Here is an 18,714-nt window from a genome sequence, read left to right as displayed (position 1 = left end):
AAAGAGACTCAAACAACAACAAAGAGACTCAAAACAACCACAAAGAGACCAAAACAACCACAAAGAGACCAAAACAACCACAAAGAGACTCAAAACGACCACAAAGAGACCAAAACAACCACAAAGAGACTCAAAACGACCACAGAGAGTTGTTGTTAACGGTGATCAGGTGTAAATAAAGTTTTCTCTGTCTGTAGTGGACTACGCTCGTCCAGTCATCATCCTGGGGCCGACCAAAGACCGGGTCAACGACGACCTGCTGTCCGAGTTCCCCGACAAGTTCGGCTCCTGCGTCCCTCGTAAGTGTTGTTACAACAGGAACCATGATGTCAACAGGCAGGAAGTGATGTCACTGTCTCTCTCCGCAGACACCACTCGTCCTCGGAGGGACTACGAGGCCGATGGGCGGGACTACCACTTTGTGTCGTCACGGGAACAGATGGAGCGGGACATCCAGTCCCATCGCTTCATCGAGGCGGGGCAGTACAACAACCACCTATACGGGACGTCGGTGCAGAGCGTCCGACAGGTGGCCGAGCAGGTGAGACACGCTGGTTACCATGGCGATGTGTCGGGGGTGTTAAACCTGACACAGCGATGAGGTTACAACAGTGTGTGTGTGTGTGTGTGTGTGTTCGCCAGGGGAAACACTGCATCCTGGACGTGTCGGCCAACGCCGTGAGGAGGCTGCAGGCGGCTCAGCTTCACCCCATCGCCATCTTCATCCGACCACGATCCCTGGAGAACATCCTGTAAGTCAGTGAGGTCATCAGTGAGGTCATGAAATATGATGATGTAGACGCTCTCATTGTGTGTGCGTGTGCGTGTGTGTGTGCGTGTGCAGGGATCTGAACAAGCGTCTGTCGGAGGATCAGGCGAGGAAAGCTCTGGATCGAGCCATCAAACTGGAACAGGACTTCTTGGAGTGTTTCACAGGTAGAAGCACACCTCACACAGGTAGACGAGCTTCCTGGTGTCACGTTGATGTTAACTGTGTGTGTGTGTGTGTGCAGCCATCGTGCACGGCGACAGTTTCGAGGAGGTCTACCACCTGGTCAAAGCCGTCATCGAGGAGCAGAGCGGCCCTTACATCTGGGTTCCAGCTAGGGACAGACTCTGATTGGCCACTGCCAGCGACGGGCGCCGTCTCCATGGAAACCGCCTCCTCCTCCTCCTCCTCTCAGCGGCGTGACCAGACGGAGAGCAGGCGTCTGTCTTTTTACCGTTTCTGTTTTCTTTCTACTCGATGACGAGCGAGCACGGTGATTGGATGGATGCTATAACCGCGGCAACCGAGAGATGTGTTTTTTTAAGAAGAAGGTGGACCTGTCAGATGATTGATTGATTGATTGATCCTGTATTATCAGTAAATAATGAATCAGGACTGTAGAGTTCAGTTGGTATTGAAGTATTTATATTATCCTATTTATTTATTGATTTATCTATTTATTTATTTATGTGATGTGAAAATGGTGTGTGTGTGTGTGTGTGTGTGTGTGTGTGTGCGTGCGTGTGTATGTGTGCGTGTGTGTGTGTGTGCGTGTGTGTAGTGTACATAAAGACTTGTGTGACTGTAAATAAAACGATGGGGCTCAAACACACAGTCTATTCAGGGCTTAAAGTAACAAACACTAGACTACAACACCCACAATCCCCCTCTGCTGTACTTCATCTCCCACAATCCCCCTCTGTCTGGACTACAACACCCACAATCCTTTTCTGTCTGGACTACAACACCCACAATCCCCCTCTGTCTGGACTACAACACCCTAAACCCCCTCAGTCTGGACTACAACACCCACAATCCTCTTTTGTCTGGACTACAACACCCTAAACCCCCTCAGTCTGGACTACAACACCCACAATCCTCTTTTGTCTGGACTACAACACCCTAAACCCCCTCTGTCTGGACTACAACACCCACAATCCACCTCTGTCTGGACTACAACACCTACAATCCACCTCTGTCTGGACTACAATACCCTAAACCCCTTCTGTCTGGACTACAACACCCACAATCCCCCTCTGTCTGGACTACAACACCCTAAACCCCCCCTGTCTGGACTACAACACCCACAAGCCCCCTCTGTATGGACTACAACACCCTATACCCCCCCTGTCTGGACTACAACACCCACAATCCTCTTCTGTTTGGGCTACAACACCCTAAACCCCCTTCTGTCTGGACTACAACACCCACAATCCCCCCTCTGTCTGGACTACAACACCTACAATCCCCCTCTGTCTGGACTACAACACCCACAATCCCCCTCTGTCTGGACTACAATAACCTAAACCCCCTCTCTCTGGACTACAACACCCACATTACCCCTCTGTCTTGACTACAACGCCCACAATCCCCCCTCTGTCTGGACTACAACACCTATAATCCCCCTCTGTCTGGACTACAACACCCTAAACCCCCTCTCTCTGGACTACAACACCCACAATCCCCCTCTGTCTGGACTACAATACCCTAAACCCCCTCTCTCTGGACTACAACGCCCACAATCCCCTTCTGTCTGGACTACAACACCCTAAGAATCCCTCTCTGTCTGGACTACAACACCCACAATCCCCCTCTGTCTGGACTACAATACCCTAAACCCCCTCTCTCTGGACTACAACACCCACATTACCAGTCTGTCTTGACTACAACGCCCACAATCCCCCCTCTGTCTGGACTACAACACCTATAATCCCCTTCTGTCTGGACTACAACACCCACAATCCCCCTCTGTCTGGACTACAATACCAACAATCCCCTTCTGTCTGGACTACATCACCCACAATCCCCTTTTATCTGGACTACAACACCAACAATCTCCTTCTGTCTGGATTACAATACCCTAAGAACCCTCCGGTGGACTACAACACCCACAATCCCTTTTTGTCTGGACTACATCACCCACAGACCCTCACTTCTGCTGGACTACAATGCCCAAAATGCCTCAGTGCTTGGGCTACAACACCCTGACCCCTCCTCATCTGGACTACAACCCCCACAATCCCCCTCTGTTGCAGCGGACAGTTTTTGCTTAGCAGCAACAAGGGGGTCAAACTGAAAGGCTACGGACTACATTACCCACAGTTCCCAGCTCCAGTGAAGGATTACACCACCAACAAATCTCTTCAGCACAGAAGGACTACATTACCCACAAGTCCCAGCTAAAGATCTCCCAGCTGTGGGTCTCCTCTGGACTACAGTACCCATGATTCCCTGCTCCTCAACCGGACCGGGACGTTAAAAATCAGCTGCGTAAACAAACACGTCGGGGGCGGGGCACGTGTCCGGACTCCATTACCCAGAATGCTCCCTAACTGGTTTCTGATGGTTCCGGTGTTTTTAGACTGAATATCAGGGTCATGTGAATAACTAATAATTATTATAATTAATAACCTAATTATTGATGATGTAATGTCATCTCACACACACAGCGGGGTTACGTGAGGTCGTCACAGAATCACTTTATTAAACGTGTATCGGAGTATTTATCAGCCTGTCTGTCTCTCTGAGGACGCCGCCGTCTCTCTGGGGACGCCGCCCTCACTCTGGGGACGCTGCTGTCTGTCATCAACAACTAGTTCAAATACGGAAATAAATTCATTAGAAAACCTGAATGTTGAATCTGTCTGTGTCCTGAGTCCTGAGTCCTGAGTCCTGAGTTGAGGACGTCTCGTCTCTCTCCAGACCAGCTAGCTAAGCTAAGCTAAGCTAGGCTAGGCTAGGCTACATCTCAACAACCGTCTCCAGTGATCGCTGCTCCTGTGCGGCGTACCTCAGGCGGGGATCGAACCCGCAGTGGAACCTCCGTCTCTACGCCGGCGGTCGGCGTCCTGAACCACCGGAGCATCTGTAGCGCCGAGAGACACGACGAAGCGGAAAGACCAAGAGGGACACTTTGTTAACTACGCTAGCTAACACATACAAAAACATTAGCTTAGCATGTTAACTATGCTAGCTAACATCCATTAGCTTAGCATGTTAACTACGCTAGCTAACATCCATTAGCTTAGCATGTTAACTACGCTAGCTAACACATACAAAAACATTAGCTTAGCATGTTAACTACGCTAGCTAACACATACTAAAACATTAGCTTAGCATGTTAACTACGCTAGCTAACACATACTAAAACATTAGCTTAGCATGTTAACTATGCTAGCTAACATCCATTAGCTTAGCATGTTAACTATGCTAGCTAACACATACTAAAACATTAGCTTAGCATGTTGACTATGCTAGCTAACATCCATTAGCTTAGCATGTTGACTGTGCTAGCTAACATCCATTAGCTTAGCATGTTGACTATGCTAGCTAACATCCATTAGCTTAGCATGTTAACTACGCTAGCTAACACATACTAAAACATTAGCTTAGCATGTTAACTACGCTAGCTAACATCCATTTGCTTAGCATGTTAACTACGCTAGCTAACACATACTAAAACATTAGCTTAGCATGTTAACTACGCTAGCTAACACATACTAAAACATTAGCTTAGCATGTTAACTACGCTAGCTAACACATACAAAAACATTAGCTTAGCATGTTAACTACGCTAGCTAACACATACAAAAACATTAGCTTAGCATGTTGACTGTGCTAGCTAACATCCATTTGCTTAGCATGTTAACTACGCTAGCTAACACATACAAAAACATTAGCTTAGCATGTTAACTACGCTAGCTAACACATACAAAAACATTAGCTTAGCATGTTAACTATGCTAGCTAACATCCATTAGCTTAGCATGTTGACTGTGCTAGCTAACACATACAAAAACATTAGCTTAGCATGTTAAGTACGCTAGCTAACACATACAAAAACATTAGCCTAGCATGTTAACTACGCTAGCTAACACATACAAAAACATTAGCTTAGCATGTTAACTACGCTAGCTAACACATACAAAAACATTAGCTTAGCATGTTAACTACGCTAGCTAACATCCATTAGCCTAGCATGTTAACTACGCTAGCTAACACATACAAAAACATTAGCTTAGCATGTTAACTACGCTAGCTAACATCCATTTGCTTAGCATGTTAACTACGCTAGCTAACACATACAAAAACATTAGCTTAGCATGTTAACTACGCTAGCTAACACATACAAAAACATTAGCTTAGCATGTTAACTACGCTAGCTAACATCCATTAGCTTAGCATGTTAACTACGCTAGCTAACACATACAAAAACATTAGCTTAGCATGTTAACTACGCTAGCTAACATCCATTAGCCTAGCATGTTAACTACGCTAGCTAACACATACAAAAACATTAGCTTAGCATGTTAACTACGCTAGCTAACATCCATTTGCTTAGCATGTTAACTACGCTAGCTAACACATACAAAAACATTAGCTTAGCATGTTAACTACGCTAGCTAACACATACAAAAACATTAGCTTAGCATGTTAACTACGCTAGCTAACACATACAAAAACATTAGCCTAGCATGTTAACTACGCTAGCTAACACATACAAAAACATTAGCTTAGCATGTTAACTACGCTAGCTAACACTTACAAAAACATTAGCTTAGCATGTTAACTACGCTAGCTAACACATACAAAAACATTAGCTTAGCATGTTAACTACGCTAGCTAACACATACAAAAACATTAGCCTAGCATGTTAACTACGCTAGCTAACACATACAAAAACATTAGCTTAGCATGTTAACTACGCTAGCTAACACATACAAAAACATTAGCCTAGCATGTTAACTACGCTAGCTAACACATACAAAAACATTAGCCTAGCATGTTAACTACGCTAGCTAACATCCATTTGCTTAGCATGTTAACTACGCTAGCTAACACATACAAAAACATTAGCTTAGCATGTTAACTACGCTAGCTAACACATACAAAAACATTAGCTTAGCATGTTAACTACGCTAGCTAACACATACAAAAACATTAGCCTAGCATGTTAACTACGCTAGCTAACACATACAAAAACATTAGCTTAGCATGTTAACTACGCTAGCTAACACTTACAAAAACATTAGCTTAGCATGTTAACTACGCTAGCTAACACATACAAAAACATTAGCTTAGCATGTTAACTACGCTAGCTAACACATACAAAAACATTAGCCTAGCATGTTAACTACGCTAGCTAACACATACAAAAACATTAGCTTAGCATGTTAACTACGCTAGCTAACACATACAAAAACATTAGCCTAGCATGTTAACTACGCTAGCTAACACATACAAAAACATTAGCCTAGCATGTTAACTACGCTAGCTAACACATACAAAAACATTAGCTTAGCATGTTAACTACGCTAGCTAACACATACAAAAACATTAGCTTAGCATGTTAAGTACGCTAGCTAACACATACAAAAACATTAGCTTAGCATGTTAACTACGCTAGCTAACACTTACAAAAACATTAGCTTAGCATGTTAACTACGCTAGCTAACACATACAAAAACATTAGCTTAGCATGTTAACTACGCTAGCTAACACATACAAAAACATTAGCCTAGCATGTTAACTACGCTAGCTAACACATACAAAACATTAGCTTAGCATGTTAACTACGCTAGCTAACACATACAAAAACATTAGCCTAGCATGTTAACTACGCTAGCTAACACATACAAAAACATTAGCCTAGCATGTTAACTACGCTAGCTAACATCCATTTGCTTAGCATGTTAACTACGCTAGCTAACACATACAAAAACATTAGCTTAGCATGTTAACTACGCTAGCTAACACATACAAAAACATTAGCTTAGCATGTTAACTACGCTAGCTAACACATACAAAAACATTAGCCTAGCATGTTAACTATGCTAGCTAACACATACAAAAACATTAGCTTAGCATGTTAACTACGCTAGCTAACACTTACAAAAACATTAGCTTAGCATGTTAACTACGCTAGCTAACACATACAAAAACATTAGCTTAGCATGTTAACTACGCTAGCTAACACATACAAAAACATTAGCCTAGCATGTTAACTACGCTAGCTAACACATACAAAAACATTAGCTTAGCATGTTAACTACGCTAGCTAACACATACAAAAACATTAGCCTAGCATGTTAACTACGCTAGCTAACACATACAAAAACATTAGCCTAGCATGTTAACTACGCTAGCTAACACATACAAAAACATTAGCTTAGCATGTTAACTACGCTAGCTAACACATACAAAAACATTAGCTTAGCATGTTAAGTACGCTAGCTAACACATACAAAAACATTAGCTTAGCATGTTAACTACGCTAGCTAACACATACAAAAACATTAGCTTAGCATGTTAACTACACTAGCTAACACATACAAAAACATTAGCTTAGCATGTTGACTATGCTAGCTAACCTCATACAAAACCATTAGCTTAGCATGTTGACTATGCTAGCTAACATCCATTAGCTTAGCATGTTGACTGTGCTAGCTAACATCCATTAGCTTAGCATGTTGACTATGCTAGCTAACATCCATTAGCTTAGCATGTTGACTATGCTAGCTAACATCCATTAGCTTAGCATGTTGACTATGCTAGCTAACATCCATTAGCTTAGCATGGTAACTACGCTAGCTGAAGTTCCTAAGAAGTGCAGCTGCAGGTTGACAGGTATCTAGTTGGTATCTAGTTGGTATCTAGTTGGTATCTAGTTGGTGTCTAGTTGGTGTCTAGTTGGTATATAGTTGGTATCTAGTTGGTATCTAGTTGGTATCTAGTTGGTGTCTAGTTGGTATATAGTTGGTATCTAGTTGGTGTCTAGTTGGTATCTAGTTGGTGTCTAGTTGGTATATAGTTGGTATCTAGTTGGTGTCTAGTTGGTATATAGTTGGTGTCTAGTTGGTATCTAGTTGGTGTCTAGTTGGTATCTAGTTGACCTGTCCAGCTCTTCATTGAACAGACATGCTGACAGATATCAGCTGTTAGCTCTTACCTGATGAACACCTGATCCAGCACCTGTTGGTGTGTGGGGTTTCCTCCTCACAGCTGCAGGGGCCACACAGACTCAGTAGAGTCACACTTCACCCTCAGATATAAACATTATCTACTCATTATATCAGTGAGTGTTCGTGGTGTGACGAGGCGTCTGCTGATACACAGTACTAGTAGTACTACTATCAGTACTACTATCAGTACTACTATCAGTACTACTAGTACTGATAGTAGTACTGTGTATCAGTGAGTGTTCGTGGTGTAACGAGGCGTCTGCTGATACACAGTACTAGTAGTACTACTGTCAGTACTACTATCAGTACTAGTAGTACTGATAGCAGTACTAGTACTGTGTATCAGTGAGTGTTCGTGGTGTGACGAGGCGTCTGCTCTATAAAACGAAGCCCAGACAGGTGGGCGGCGGCTCCCTCCACCTTACGGTCTGACCACAGCGACCACAGGCTGTGATGTCACGCCGCGTCCTGCCACTCCTGCGATGTGATTGGTCGCTTCTCGAGGTCAGAGCAATCTAAATACGAGCCCGACCCGCTTTGCTCTGTTACTACGGTTACAGATGATATTACTGCAGCTGGATCGAGCAAAACACCAGGACTGTGTGAGTACAAAAACTTCTACCCTAGAAGTGTCAGAGATAGTGTGAGTTAATGGACAGTTGAAGTGTCAGAGATAGTGTGAGTTAATGGACAGTTGAAGTGTCAGAGATAGTGTGAGTTAATGGACAGTTGAAGTGTCAGAGATAGTGTGAGTTAACGGGACAGTTGAAGTGTCAGAGATAGTGTGAGTTAATGGGACAGTTGAAGTGTCAGAGATAGTGTGAGTTAATGGGACAGTTGAAGTGTCAGAGATAGTGTGAGTTAACGGGACAGTTGAAGTGTCAGAGATAGTGTGAGTTAATGGGACAGTTGAAGTGTCAGAGATAGTGTGAGTTAATGGACAGTTGAAGTGTCAGAGATAGTGTGAGTTAATGGACAGTTGAAGTGTCAGAGATAGTGTGAGTTAACGGGACAGTTGAAGTGTCAGAGATAGTGTGAGTTAATGGACAGTTGAAGTGTCAGAGATAGTGTGAGTTAATGGGACAGTTGAAGTGTCAGAGATAGTGTGAGTTAATGGGACAGTTGAAGTGTCAGAGATAGTGTGAGTTAATGGACAGTTGAAGTGTCAGAGATAGTGTGAGTTAATGGGACAGTTGAAGTGACGGAGATAGCGTGAGTTAATGGACAGTTGAAGTGTCAGAGATAGTGTGAGTTAACGGGACAGTTGAAGTGTCAGAGATAGTGTGAGTTAATGGACAGTTGAAGTGTCAGAGATAGTGTGAGTTAATGGACAGTTGAAGTGTCAGAGATAGTGTGAGTTAACGGGACAGTTGAAGTGTCAGAGATAGTGTGAGTTAATGGGACAGCTGAAGTGACGGAGATAGTGTGAGTTAACGGGACAGTTGAAGTGTCAGAGATAGTGTGAGTTAATGGGACAGTTGAAGTGACGGAGATAGTGTGAGTTAACGGGACAGTTGAAGTGTCAGAGATAGCGTGAGTTAACGGGACAGTTGAAGTGTCAGAGATAGTGTGAGTTAACGGGACAGTTGAAGTGTCAGAGATAGTGTGAGTTAACGGGACAGTTGAAGTGTCAGAGATAGTGTGAGTTAACGGGACAGTTGAAGTGTCAGAGATAGTGTGAGTTAATGGGACAGTTGAAGTGTCAGAGATAGTGTGAGTTAATGGGACAGTTGAAGTGTCAGAGATAGTGTGAGTTAATGGACAGTTGAAGTGTCAGAGATAGTGTGAGTTAATGGGACAGTTGAAGTGACGGAGATAGCGTGAGTTAATGGACAGTTGAAGTGTCAGAGATAGTGTGAGTTAACGGGACAGTTGAAGTGTCAGAGATAGTGTGAGTTAACGGGACAGTTGAAGTGTCAGAGATAGTGTGAGTTAACGGGACAGTTGAAGTGACGGAGATAGTGTGAGTTAATGGGACAGTTGAAGTGTCAGAGATAGTGTGAGTTAACGGGACAGTTGAAGTGTCAGAGATAGTGTGAGTTAATGGGACAGTTGAAGTGTCAGAGATAGTGTGAGTTAATGGACAGTTGAAGTGTCAGAGATAGCGTGAGTTAATGGGACAGTTGAAGTGTCAGAGATAGTGTGAGTTAATGGACAGTTGAAGTGTCAGAGATAGTGTGAGTTAACGGGACAGTTGAAGTGTCAGAGATAGTGTGAGTTAATGGGACAGTTGAAGTGTCAGAGATAGTGTGAGTTAATGGACAGTTGAAGTGTCAGAGATAGCGTGAGTTAATGGGACAGTTGAAGTGTCAGAGATAGTGTGAGTTAATGGACAGTTGAAGTGTCAGAGATAGTGTGAGTTAACGGGACAGTTGAAGTGTCAGAGATAGTGTGAGTTAATGGGACAGTTGAAGTGACGGAGATAGTGTGAGTTAATGGGACAGTTGAAGTGTCAGAGATAGTGTGAGTTAATGGACAGTTGAAGTGTCAGAGATAGCGTGAGTTAATGGGACAGTTGAAGTGTCAGAGATAGTGTGAGTTAATGGACAGTTGAAGTGTCAGAGATAGTGTGAGTTAATGGACAGTTGAAGTGTCAGAGATAGTGTGAGTTAATGGACAGTTGAAGTGTCACAGATAGTGTGAGTTAATGGACAGTTGAAGTGACGGAGATAGTGTGAGTTAATGGGACAGTTGAAGTGTCAGAGATAGTGTGAGTTAATGGACAGTTGAAGTGTCAGAGATAGTGTGAGTTAATGGACAGTTGAAGTGTCAGAGATAGTGTGAGTTAATGGACAGTTGAAGTGTCAGAGATAGTGTGAGTTAATGGACAGTTGAAGTGTCAGAGATAGTGTGAGTTAATGGACAGTTGAAGTGTCAGAGATAGTGTTAGTTAATGGACAGTTGAAGTGACGGAGATAGTGTGAGTTAATGGGACAGTTGAAGTGTCAGAGATAGTGTGAGTTAATGGGACAGTTGAAGTGTCAGAGATAGTGTGAGTTAATGGACAGTTGAAGTGACGGAGATAGTGTGAGTTAATGGGACAGTTGAAGTGTCAGAGATAGTGTGAGTTAATGGGACAGTTGAAGTGACGGAGATAGTGTGAGTTAATGGGACAGTTGAAGTGTCAGAGATAGTGTGAGTTAATGGGACAGTTGAAGTGTCAGAGATAGTGTGAGTTAATGGGACAGTTGAAGTGACGGAGATAGTGTGAGTTAATGGGACAGTTGAAGTGTCAGAGATAGTGTGAGTTAATGGGACAGTTGAAGTGTCAGAGATAGTGTGAGTTAATGGGACAGTTGAAGTGACGGAGATAGTGTGAGTTAATGGACAGTTGAAGTGTCAGAGATAGTGTGAGTTAATGGGACAGTTGAAGTGTCAGAGATAGTGTGAGTTAATGGGACAGTTGAAGTGACGGAGATAGTGTGAGTTAATGGGACAGTTGAAGTGACGGAGATAGTGTGAGTTAATGGGACAGTTGAAGTGTCACAGATAGTGTGAGTTAATGGGACAGTTGAAGTGTCAGAGATAGTGTGAGTTAATGGGACAGTTGAAGTGTCAGAGATAGTGTGAGTTAATGGGACAGTTGAAGTGACGGAGATAGTGTGAGTTAACGGACAGTTGAAGTGACGGAGATAGTGTGAGTTAATGGGACAGTTGAAGTGTCGGAGATAGTGTGAGTTAACGGGACAGTTGAAGTGTCAGAGATAGTGTGAGTTAACGGGACAGTTGAAGTGTCAGAGATAGTGTGAGTTAATGGGACAGTTGAAGTGTCAGAGATAGTGTGAGTTAATGGGACAGTTGAAGTGTCAGAGATAGTGTGAGTTAATGGACAGTTGAAGTGTCAGAGATAGTGTGAGTTAATGGGACAGTTGAAGTGACGGAGATAGCGTGAGTTAATGGACAGTTGAAGTGTCAGAGATAGTGTGAGTTAACGGGACAGTTGAAGTGTCAGAGATAGTGTGAGTTAACGGGACAGTTGAAGTGTCAGAGATAGTGTGAGTTAATGGGACAGTTGAAGTGACGGAGATAGTGTGAGTTAACGGGACAGTTGAAGTGTCAGAGATAGTGTGAGTTAACGGGACAGTTGAAGTGTCAGAGATAGTGTGAGTTAATGGGACAGTTGAAGTGTCAGAGATAGTGTGAGTTAATGGACAGTTGAAGTGTCAGAGATAGCGTGAGTTAATGGGACAGTTGAAGTGTCAGAGATAGTGTGAGTTAATGGACAGTTGAAGTGTCAGAGATAGTGTGAGTTAACGGGACAGTTGAAGTGTCAGAGATAGTGTGAGTTAATGGGACAGTTGAAGTGTCAGAGATAGTGTGAGTTAATGGACAGTTGAAGTGTCAGAGATAGCGTGAGTTAATGGGACAGTTGAAGTGTCAGAGATAGTGTGAGTTAATGGACAGTTGAAGTGTCAGAGATAGTGTGAGTTAACGGGACAGTTGAAGTGTCAGAGATAGTGTGAGTTAATGGGACAGTTGAAGTGACGGAGATAGTGTGAGTTAATGGGACAGTTGAAGTGTCAGAGATAGTGTGAGTTAATGGACAGTTGAAGTGTCAGAGATAGCGTGAGTTAATGGGACAGTTGAAGTGTCAGAGATAGTGTGAGTTAATGGACAGTTGAAGTGTCAGAGATAGTGTGAGTTAATGGACAGTTGAAGTGTCAGAGATAGTGTGAGTTAATGGACAGTTGAAGTGTCACAGATAGTGTGAGTTAATGGACAGTTGAAGTGACGGAGATAGTGTGAGTTAATGGGACAGTTGAAGTGTCAGAGATAGTGTGAGTTAATGGACAGTTGAAGTGTCAGAGATAGTGTGAGTTAATGGACAGTTGAAGTGTCAGAGATAGTGTGAGTTAATGGACAGTTGAAGTGTCAGAGATAGTGTGAGTTAATGGACAGTTGAAGTGTCAGAGATAGTGTGAGTTAATGGACAGTTGAAGTGTCAGAGATAGTGTTAGTTAATGGACAGTTGAAGTGACGGAGATAGTGTGAGTTAATGGGACAGTTGAAGTGTCAGAGATAGTGTGAGTTAATGGGACAGTTGAAGTGTCAGAGATAGTGTGAGTTAATGGACAGTTGAAGTGACGGAGATAGTGTGAGTTAATGGGACAGTTGAAGTGTCAGAGATAGTGTGAGTTAATGGGACAGTTGAAGTGACGGAGATAGTGTGAGTTAATGGGACAGTTGAAGTGTCAGAGATAGTGTGAGTTAATGGGACAGTTGAAGTGTCAGAGATAGTGTGAGTTAATGGGACAGTTGAAGTGACGGAGATAGTGTGAGTTAATGGGACAGTTGAAGTGTCAGAGATAGTGTGAGTTAATGGGACAGTTGAAGTGTCAGAGATAGTGTGAGTTAATGGGACAGTTGAAGTGACGGAGATAGTGTGAGTTAATGGACAGTTGAAGTGTCAGAGATAGTGTGAGTTAATGGGACAGTTGAAGTGTCAGAGATAGTGTGAGTTAATGGGACAGTTGAAGTGACGGAGATAGTGTGAGTTAATGGGACAGTTGAAGTGACGGAGATAGTGTGAGTTAATGGGACAGTTGAAGTGTCACAGATAGTGTGAGTTAATGGGACAGTTGAAGTGTCAGAGATAGTGTGAGTTAATGGGACAGTTGAAGTGTCAGAGATAGTGTGAGTTAATGGGACAGTTGAAGTGACGGAGATAGTGTGAGTTAACGGACAGTTGAAGTGACGGAGATAGTGTGAGTTAATGGGACAGTTGAAGTGTCGGAGATAGTGTGAGTTAATGGGACAGTTGAAGTGACGGAGATAGTGTGAGTTAATGGGACAGTTGAAGTGTCAGAGATAGTGTGAGTTAATGGGACAGTTGAAGTGACGGAGATAGTGTGAGTTAATGGGACAGTTGAAGTGTCAGAGATAGTGTGAGTTAACGGGACAGTTGAAGTGTCAGAGATAGTGTGAGTTAATGGGACAGTTGAAGTGTCAGAGATAGTGTGAGTTAATGGGATAGTTGAAGTGACGGAGATAGTGTGAGTTAACGGGACAGTTGAAGTGAAAGTAACGTTCAACCTTTAATAATAATCATCTCTCTTTCTGTGTGTTTAAGGTCACATGACACCGGAGAGCCAATCAAAGAAGAGGAATTCCAACCACAGCGTGAGGTCATGTGACGAGCCGGTCATGTGATCAAAGTTTTTGTTTAAATATGTTGATTTCTGTTTCATTATAATTTCACTTTGGAAATAAAATCTTGAATCATGTTCACCGGTCAGTTTATAGCACTCTTTGTGTTAAATAAATGTTTAATAAATGTTTAATAAATGTTTAATAAACATTGAAATTAATGTTAAATAACATTAATTAAGTCTTAAATTAACATTAAATAAACGTTATAAGTTCATCTGAAATAAATGTTAAATAATGTTCAATAAAATTGAATAATTGTTGAATAAATGTAAAATAACCTTAAATAAACATTATAAATTCATCTTAAATAAATGATGAATAAATATTAAATAACAATGAATAAACTTTAAATAAATGTTAAATAACGTTAAATAAACATTAAATCAATGTTAAATGTTAAATGAATGTTAGATAACGTTAAATAAGTGTTAAATAAATGTTAAATAAATGAACTAAATCAGAGCCCTCAGGTCGGCCTGCAGCCTGAGACACAGGAAACACCCTCCACAATAAAAGTCTGTCTGGGACCTCGTTAAGGAGCTTTAACGAGGCTGCGTCTCCCACGCCGTCCTCGCTGTTACAGCTCCTGATGATGTCACTCACTCTGAAGCTCAAAGGTCGGACAGAAAATACAGAAACAGATATTACAGTAGTATATGAAATACTTTAATAATGAAGTATTAATCCATCAAATCAGTCACATGACTTCAAGTAAAGACAGAATGATGTCATCCCTCACTACCTTTACTTTGTTATCACTAAGTAGTAGTAGTAGTAGTACTAGTACTAGTACTAGGTGTGTGTCAGTGTGTGTAAGCGTGTGTGTTGTGGATGCTCCACACGTCCCCGTTGAGGGCGTTGGCGGCGCCCTGCAGCGTCCAGGTGAAGAAGGCGAGCTGTCGTCTGAAGCGTTTCTCGTCGAAGCGTTCGGGGTCAGAGGTCAGCAGGGTCAGGTGCTCAGTGAGCGCGCTCAGCGTGTGGTCGCCACGGCCGTGGATCACGTGACGGAACGGCGTCTCCACCACCGACACGTACTGAGACAGGAAGTAGTATTCCACCTGCGGGACAGACACATGATGCGAGTGTTGTAGCAGTAGCAGCATTAGCAGCACTCGTACCCTCATGATGCTAGTGTTGTAGCAGCTAGCAGTAGCAGCTAGCAGCATTAGCGGTACTCGTACCCTCATGATGCGAGTGTTGTAGCAGCGAGCGGCGGTGGGGTCGTGCAGGTCGCTGTAGTCGATGGCTCTCTGCAGTGTCTCGGCTGCTCGGCTGTAGTCTCCTCTGGCGCTGAAAACCCACTGAGGAGACAAACCTCTGGACTGAAGACAGAGGACGGACACTTTGTTAGACATTAACGTGTTTAGAAGACAAAACAAAGACACGTTTACAGACTTCTCTCATCTAGTGGAGGAACCAGGGAGATGATCACTTCCTGTTAGTGGAGGGAACCAGAGAGATGACCACTTCCTGTTAGTGGAGAGAACCAGAGAGATGACCACTTCCTGTTAGTGGAGGGAACCAGAGAGATGACCACTTCCTGTTTGTGGAGGGAACCAGAGAGATGATCACTTCCTGTTAGTGGAGGGAACCAGAGAGATGATCACTTCCTGTTAGTGGAGGGAACCGGGGTGATGATCACTTCCTGTTAGTGGAGGGAACCAGAGAGATGACCACTTCCTGTTAGTGGAGGGAACCAGAGAGATGACCACTTCCTGTTAGTGGAGGAACCAGGGAGATGATCACTTCCTGTTAGTGGAGGGAACCAGAGAGATGATCACTTCCTGTTAGTGGAGGGAACCAGAGAGATGATCACTTCCTGTTAGTGGAGGGAACCAAGGAGATGATCACTTCCTGTTAGTGGAGGGAACCGGGGTGATGATCACTTCCTGTTAGTGGAGGGAACCAGAGAGATGATCACTTCCTGTTAGTGGAGGGAACCAGAGAGATGATCACTTCCTGTTAGTGGAGGGAACCAGAGAGATGATCACTTCCTGTTAGTGGAGGGAACCAGAGATGATCACTTCCTGGTTGGACTACAGAAATACGTCCTCCCTGGCCGACCTGGTTGGACCTATAGAGGAACTGTAACACACCTGTGCGCGCCCCCAGTGATCCAGGTGAGGTGAGAGAGCGTGGCGTACCTGCAGCTCAGCAGAGTGCTTGTTGAGCAGAGCGCTGAACTGCAGCACTGTCTGAGCGTAGGAAGTGATGCGTAGCGGCAGGATGTGGTCGTGGGCCAATCGGAGCACCATCTCCCCCACCAGCTCCCCTAAGCTCCGCCCCGTGACGCCCAGACGACCCCCCAGCACTTCCTGTAGGCGGGAGACGCTGTCCAACGGCGTGTTGACGAACGGGTACGCTCGCTCCTGAGCGGACAGTGACAGAGGTGATGACATGTACCTGTACCAGGAACACCTGAAGCAGCAGCAGTGTGTGTGTGGATGGGCGGTGTGTTACCTCGGTGAACCTGAGCTCCACAGCTGGAACACCTGCGAACGCCGTGAAGCTGTACGCGCCACTGTTGAGATACAACGGCTTCATTCTGAGGACGACATGGTTCAAGGGTCAGGTCAGTGTTGTTCTCTTCATTCACTCATTCATGTGATTGTTGAGTGTCTCACATCCTCCAGCTGCCTCCCTCTCTCTCCGCCTGGCTGTAGATGGTCTGACCTGCATGTTTAGGATGCTCCACCTTCCACACATTAACAGACAGAACGTCAGATAGAACGTCAGATAGAACGTCAGATAGAACATCTACTCACACGCTATAACCATAACCATGTTGACCTGTCTGATGGCAGCGTCCAGCAGGTCGACCAGCAGAGGACTGGTGTACGCCGACAGGGCGTCGTCACCTGCAGACGGACGGACACACGGTTGGACACTTTATCTCTTTCAGTGGCTGACACATTAACGAAGGTCTGCTGTGATTGGCTGGGAGCTGTTACCCATGACCGCCTGGTCCAGACTGAAGTAGGCTACAGCCTTCAGGTGGAGCATGGACAGGTAACCCTGGCAAACAGAGGTCAGAGGTCAGAGGTCAGAGGTCGGGGTGAGACTTGAATGTATTGTAATGTTGACATTTCTGAAAGTCTTTGTTAAATCTTTCTTCCTCTGTGGTGTCTGATTGGACGAACCTCCAGCCACTCAGTCGCTCCGACGTTCCCGAAATCTCCAGCGTCCCAGCTGACGAACAGCAAACTCCGTCTGGGGCTGAAGCCTGAACACACGAAGACGCTGCTGCTAGTACTTCCTGTTAGCGACCACAGAAACCCCCTTGCCTACACGACTGATGCTAGGACAGGAAGCACACCTGTCTCCAGGTGAGTCTTACCGTTCTTCACCATGGCAGCGAAGGTTCGAGCCAGCTCCAGGAGGATCGCTGTTCCGACTCCAGACTTCACAGCTCCTGGACCCAGCGAGTCCCTCTGAGCTCCCAGGATGATGTACTGGTCTGACAGACAGAGACGGACTGGTTCATCCTCAGTACAGAATCACAGGTCACTATGATCCAGTCTGGAGTCAGAGAGTACCTTAGAGACAGTTCACTATGATCCAGTCTAGAGTCAGAGAGTACCTTAGAGACAGTTCACTGTGATCCAGTCTAGAGTCAGAGGACCTTAGAGACAGTTCACTGTGATCCAGTCTAGAGTCAGAGAGTACCTTAGAGACAGTTCACTGTGATCCAGTCTAGAGTCAGAGAGTACCTTAGAGACAGTTCACTGTGATCCAGTCTAGAGTCAGAGAGTACCTTAGAGACAGTTCACTGTGATCCAGTCTAGAGTCAGAGAGTACCTTAGAGACAGTTCACTGTGATCCAGACTAGAGTCAGTACCTGGGTCCACTCGGCCCTCCAGAGAGGAGAAGATGTTGTTCAGCAGGACCGGCGTCATGACGTTGTGGACCAACATCTTGACTCTGCGTCCGGAGCTGAACTCTGGACCGACCACGCAGCGCACATACGGCAGCCGACCCCGCCATGACGGAGGGCAGGACGGACCTGACAGCTGGCTGAGACACAGAGACAGCCGGTGAGGTCACTGTAACACCTGAGCAGGTAACCTGAGGGCGCGGGGCTCACCTGAGAAGCTTGGCGGCGACAGTGGCACTGATCGGCAGGGCTGGGATGAGCGGCAGACCGGAGGACTGGATGGGCGGGAACTGAGTGTGATTGAAGGAGGGGAAGCCGGGTGTGAAGGGGTCACCTGACCCCAGGTGGACCTGTGATTGGACGACACAGAGGAGGATGCTGATTGGTCAGGAGCAGCGAGTCATGGAACACCTGTGTTTCTGTGTGTGCGTGCGTGTGTGCGTTACGTGTTCAGACACGGCGGTGTGCGTGTTCAATCCGAGGCGCCGGGGGTCCTGCGGCAGGTCGGCAGGGTCGGGGTAGATCAAAGCTCCACCCGCCCCGCTCCTCTCAGCCAACCAGACCTTTTCAGCAAAACTGACCCCTCCGCCGACGCGCATCACCACCACACAGCCAACCACAGACACGCCCGTGCTCTTCAGCCAATTAAAGTCCTCCGGGCGGCCGTAGTTGGCGTAGACCACGCCCCCCTGCAGACAGACAGACAGGTACAGTTACCACAACCCGTTCTCACCACCAACT

The 18,714-nt window shown here is 45.0% G+C and overlaps 2 protein-coding genes across 9 annotated transcripts in view; one reads left to right on the top strand and one right to left on the bottom strand.

The window, feature by feature from the left end:
• LOC119484249 (disks large homolog 4-like) overlaps window positions 1-2,571 on the top strand; it is a 37,741-nt gene extending 35,170 nt beyond the window's left edge. For all 3 annotated transcript variants that reach the window (XM_037762942.1, XM_037762943.1, XM_037762944.1), the window contains 5 exons: window positions 198-299; window positions 369-541; window positions 643-752; window positions 845-936; window positions 1,014-2,571. In XM_037762942.1, coding sequence (XP_037618870.1) covers window positions 198-299; window positions 369-541; window positions 643-752; window positions 845-936; window positions 1,014-1,120 — 584 coding nt within the window. In that variant the 3' untranslated portion in view covers window positions 1,121-2,571. The remainder of the gene's footprint in view (window positions 1-197; window positions 300-368; window positions 542-642; window positions 753-844; window positions 937-1,013) is intronic.
• Window positions 2,572-3,448: 877 nt separating this feature from the next.
• The window catches only part of tfr2 (transferrin receptor 2), a 31,906-nt gene continuing 16,640 nt past the window's right edge, over window positions 3,449-18,714 (bottom strand). For 3 of the 6 annotated variants that reach the window (XM_037762945.1, XM_037762949.1, XM_037762951.1), the window contains 14 exons: window positions 18,420-18,662; window positions 18,184-18,323; window positions 17,938-18,113; window positions 17,437-17,556; window positions 17,240-17,322; window positions 17,051-17,114; window positions 16,890-16,957; window positions 16,724-16,794; window positions 16,560-16,644; window positions 16,196-16,468; window positions 15,281-15,421; window positions 14,859-15,157; window positions 7,937-8,284; window positions 3,449-3,854 (listed from right to left, as the gene is read on the bottom strand). In XM_037762945.1, the coding sequence (XP_037618873.1) occupies window positions 14,903-15,157; window positions 15,281-15,421; window positions 16,196-16,468; window positions 16,560-16,644; window positions 16,724-16,794; window positions 16,890-16,957; window positions 17,051-17,114; window positions 17,240-17,322; window positions 17,437-17,556; window positions 17,938-18,113; window positions 18,184-18,323; window positions 18,420-18,662 (1,719 nt within the window). In that variant the 3' untranslated portion in view covers window positions 3,449-3,854; window positions 7,937-8,284; window positions 14,859-14,902. Of the gene's footprint in view, window positions 3,855-7,936; window positions 8,285-14,743; window positions 15,158-15,280; window positions 15,422-16,195; window positions 16,469-16,559; window positions 16,645-16,723; window positions 16,795-16,889; window positions 16,958-17,050; window positions 17,115-17,239; window positions 17,323-17,436; window positions 17,557-17,937; window positions 18,114-18,183; window positions 18,324-18,419; window positions 18,663-18,714 lie in introns of those variants that run through there. The other 3 variants (XM_037762947.1, XM_037762950.1, XM_037762946.1) reach the window with 3 other exon arrangements.

Source organism: Sebastes umbrosus, unplaced genomic scaffold, assembly GCF_015220745.1.
Source record: "Sebastes umbrosus isolate fSebUmb1 unplaced genomic scaffold, fSebUmb1.pri scaffold_120_arrow_ctg1, whole genome shotgun sequence".
NCBI lineage: Eukaryota > Metazoa > Chordata > Actinopteri > Perciformes > Sebastidae > Sebastes > Sebastes umbrosus.
The sequence above is the reverse complement of the archived record's forward strand: the minus strand, read 5'-3'. Positions and strand labels throughout refer to the sequence as shown.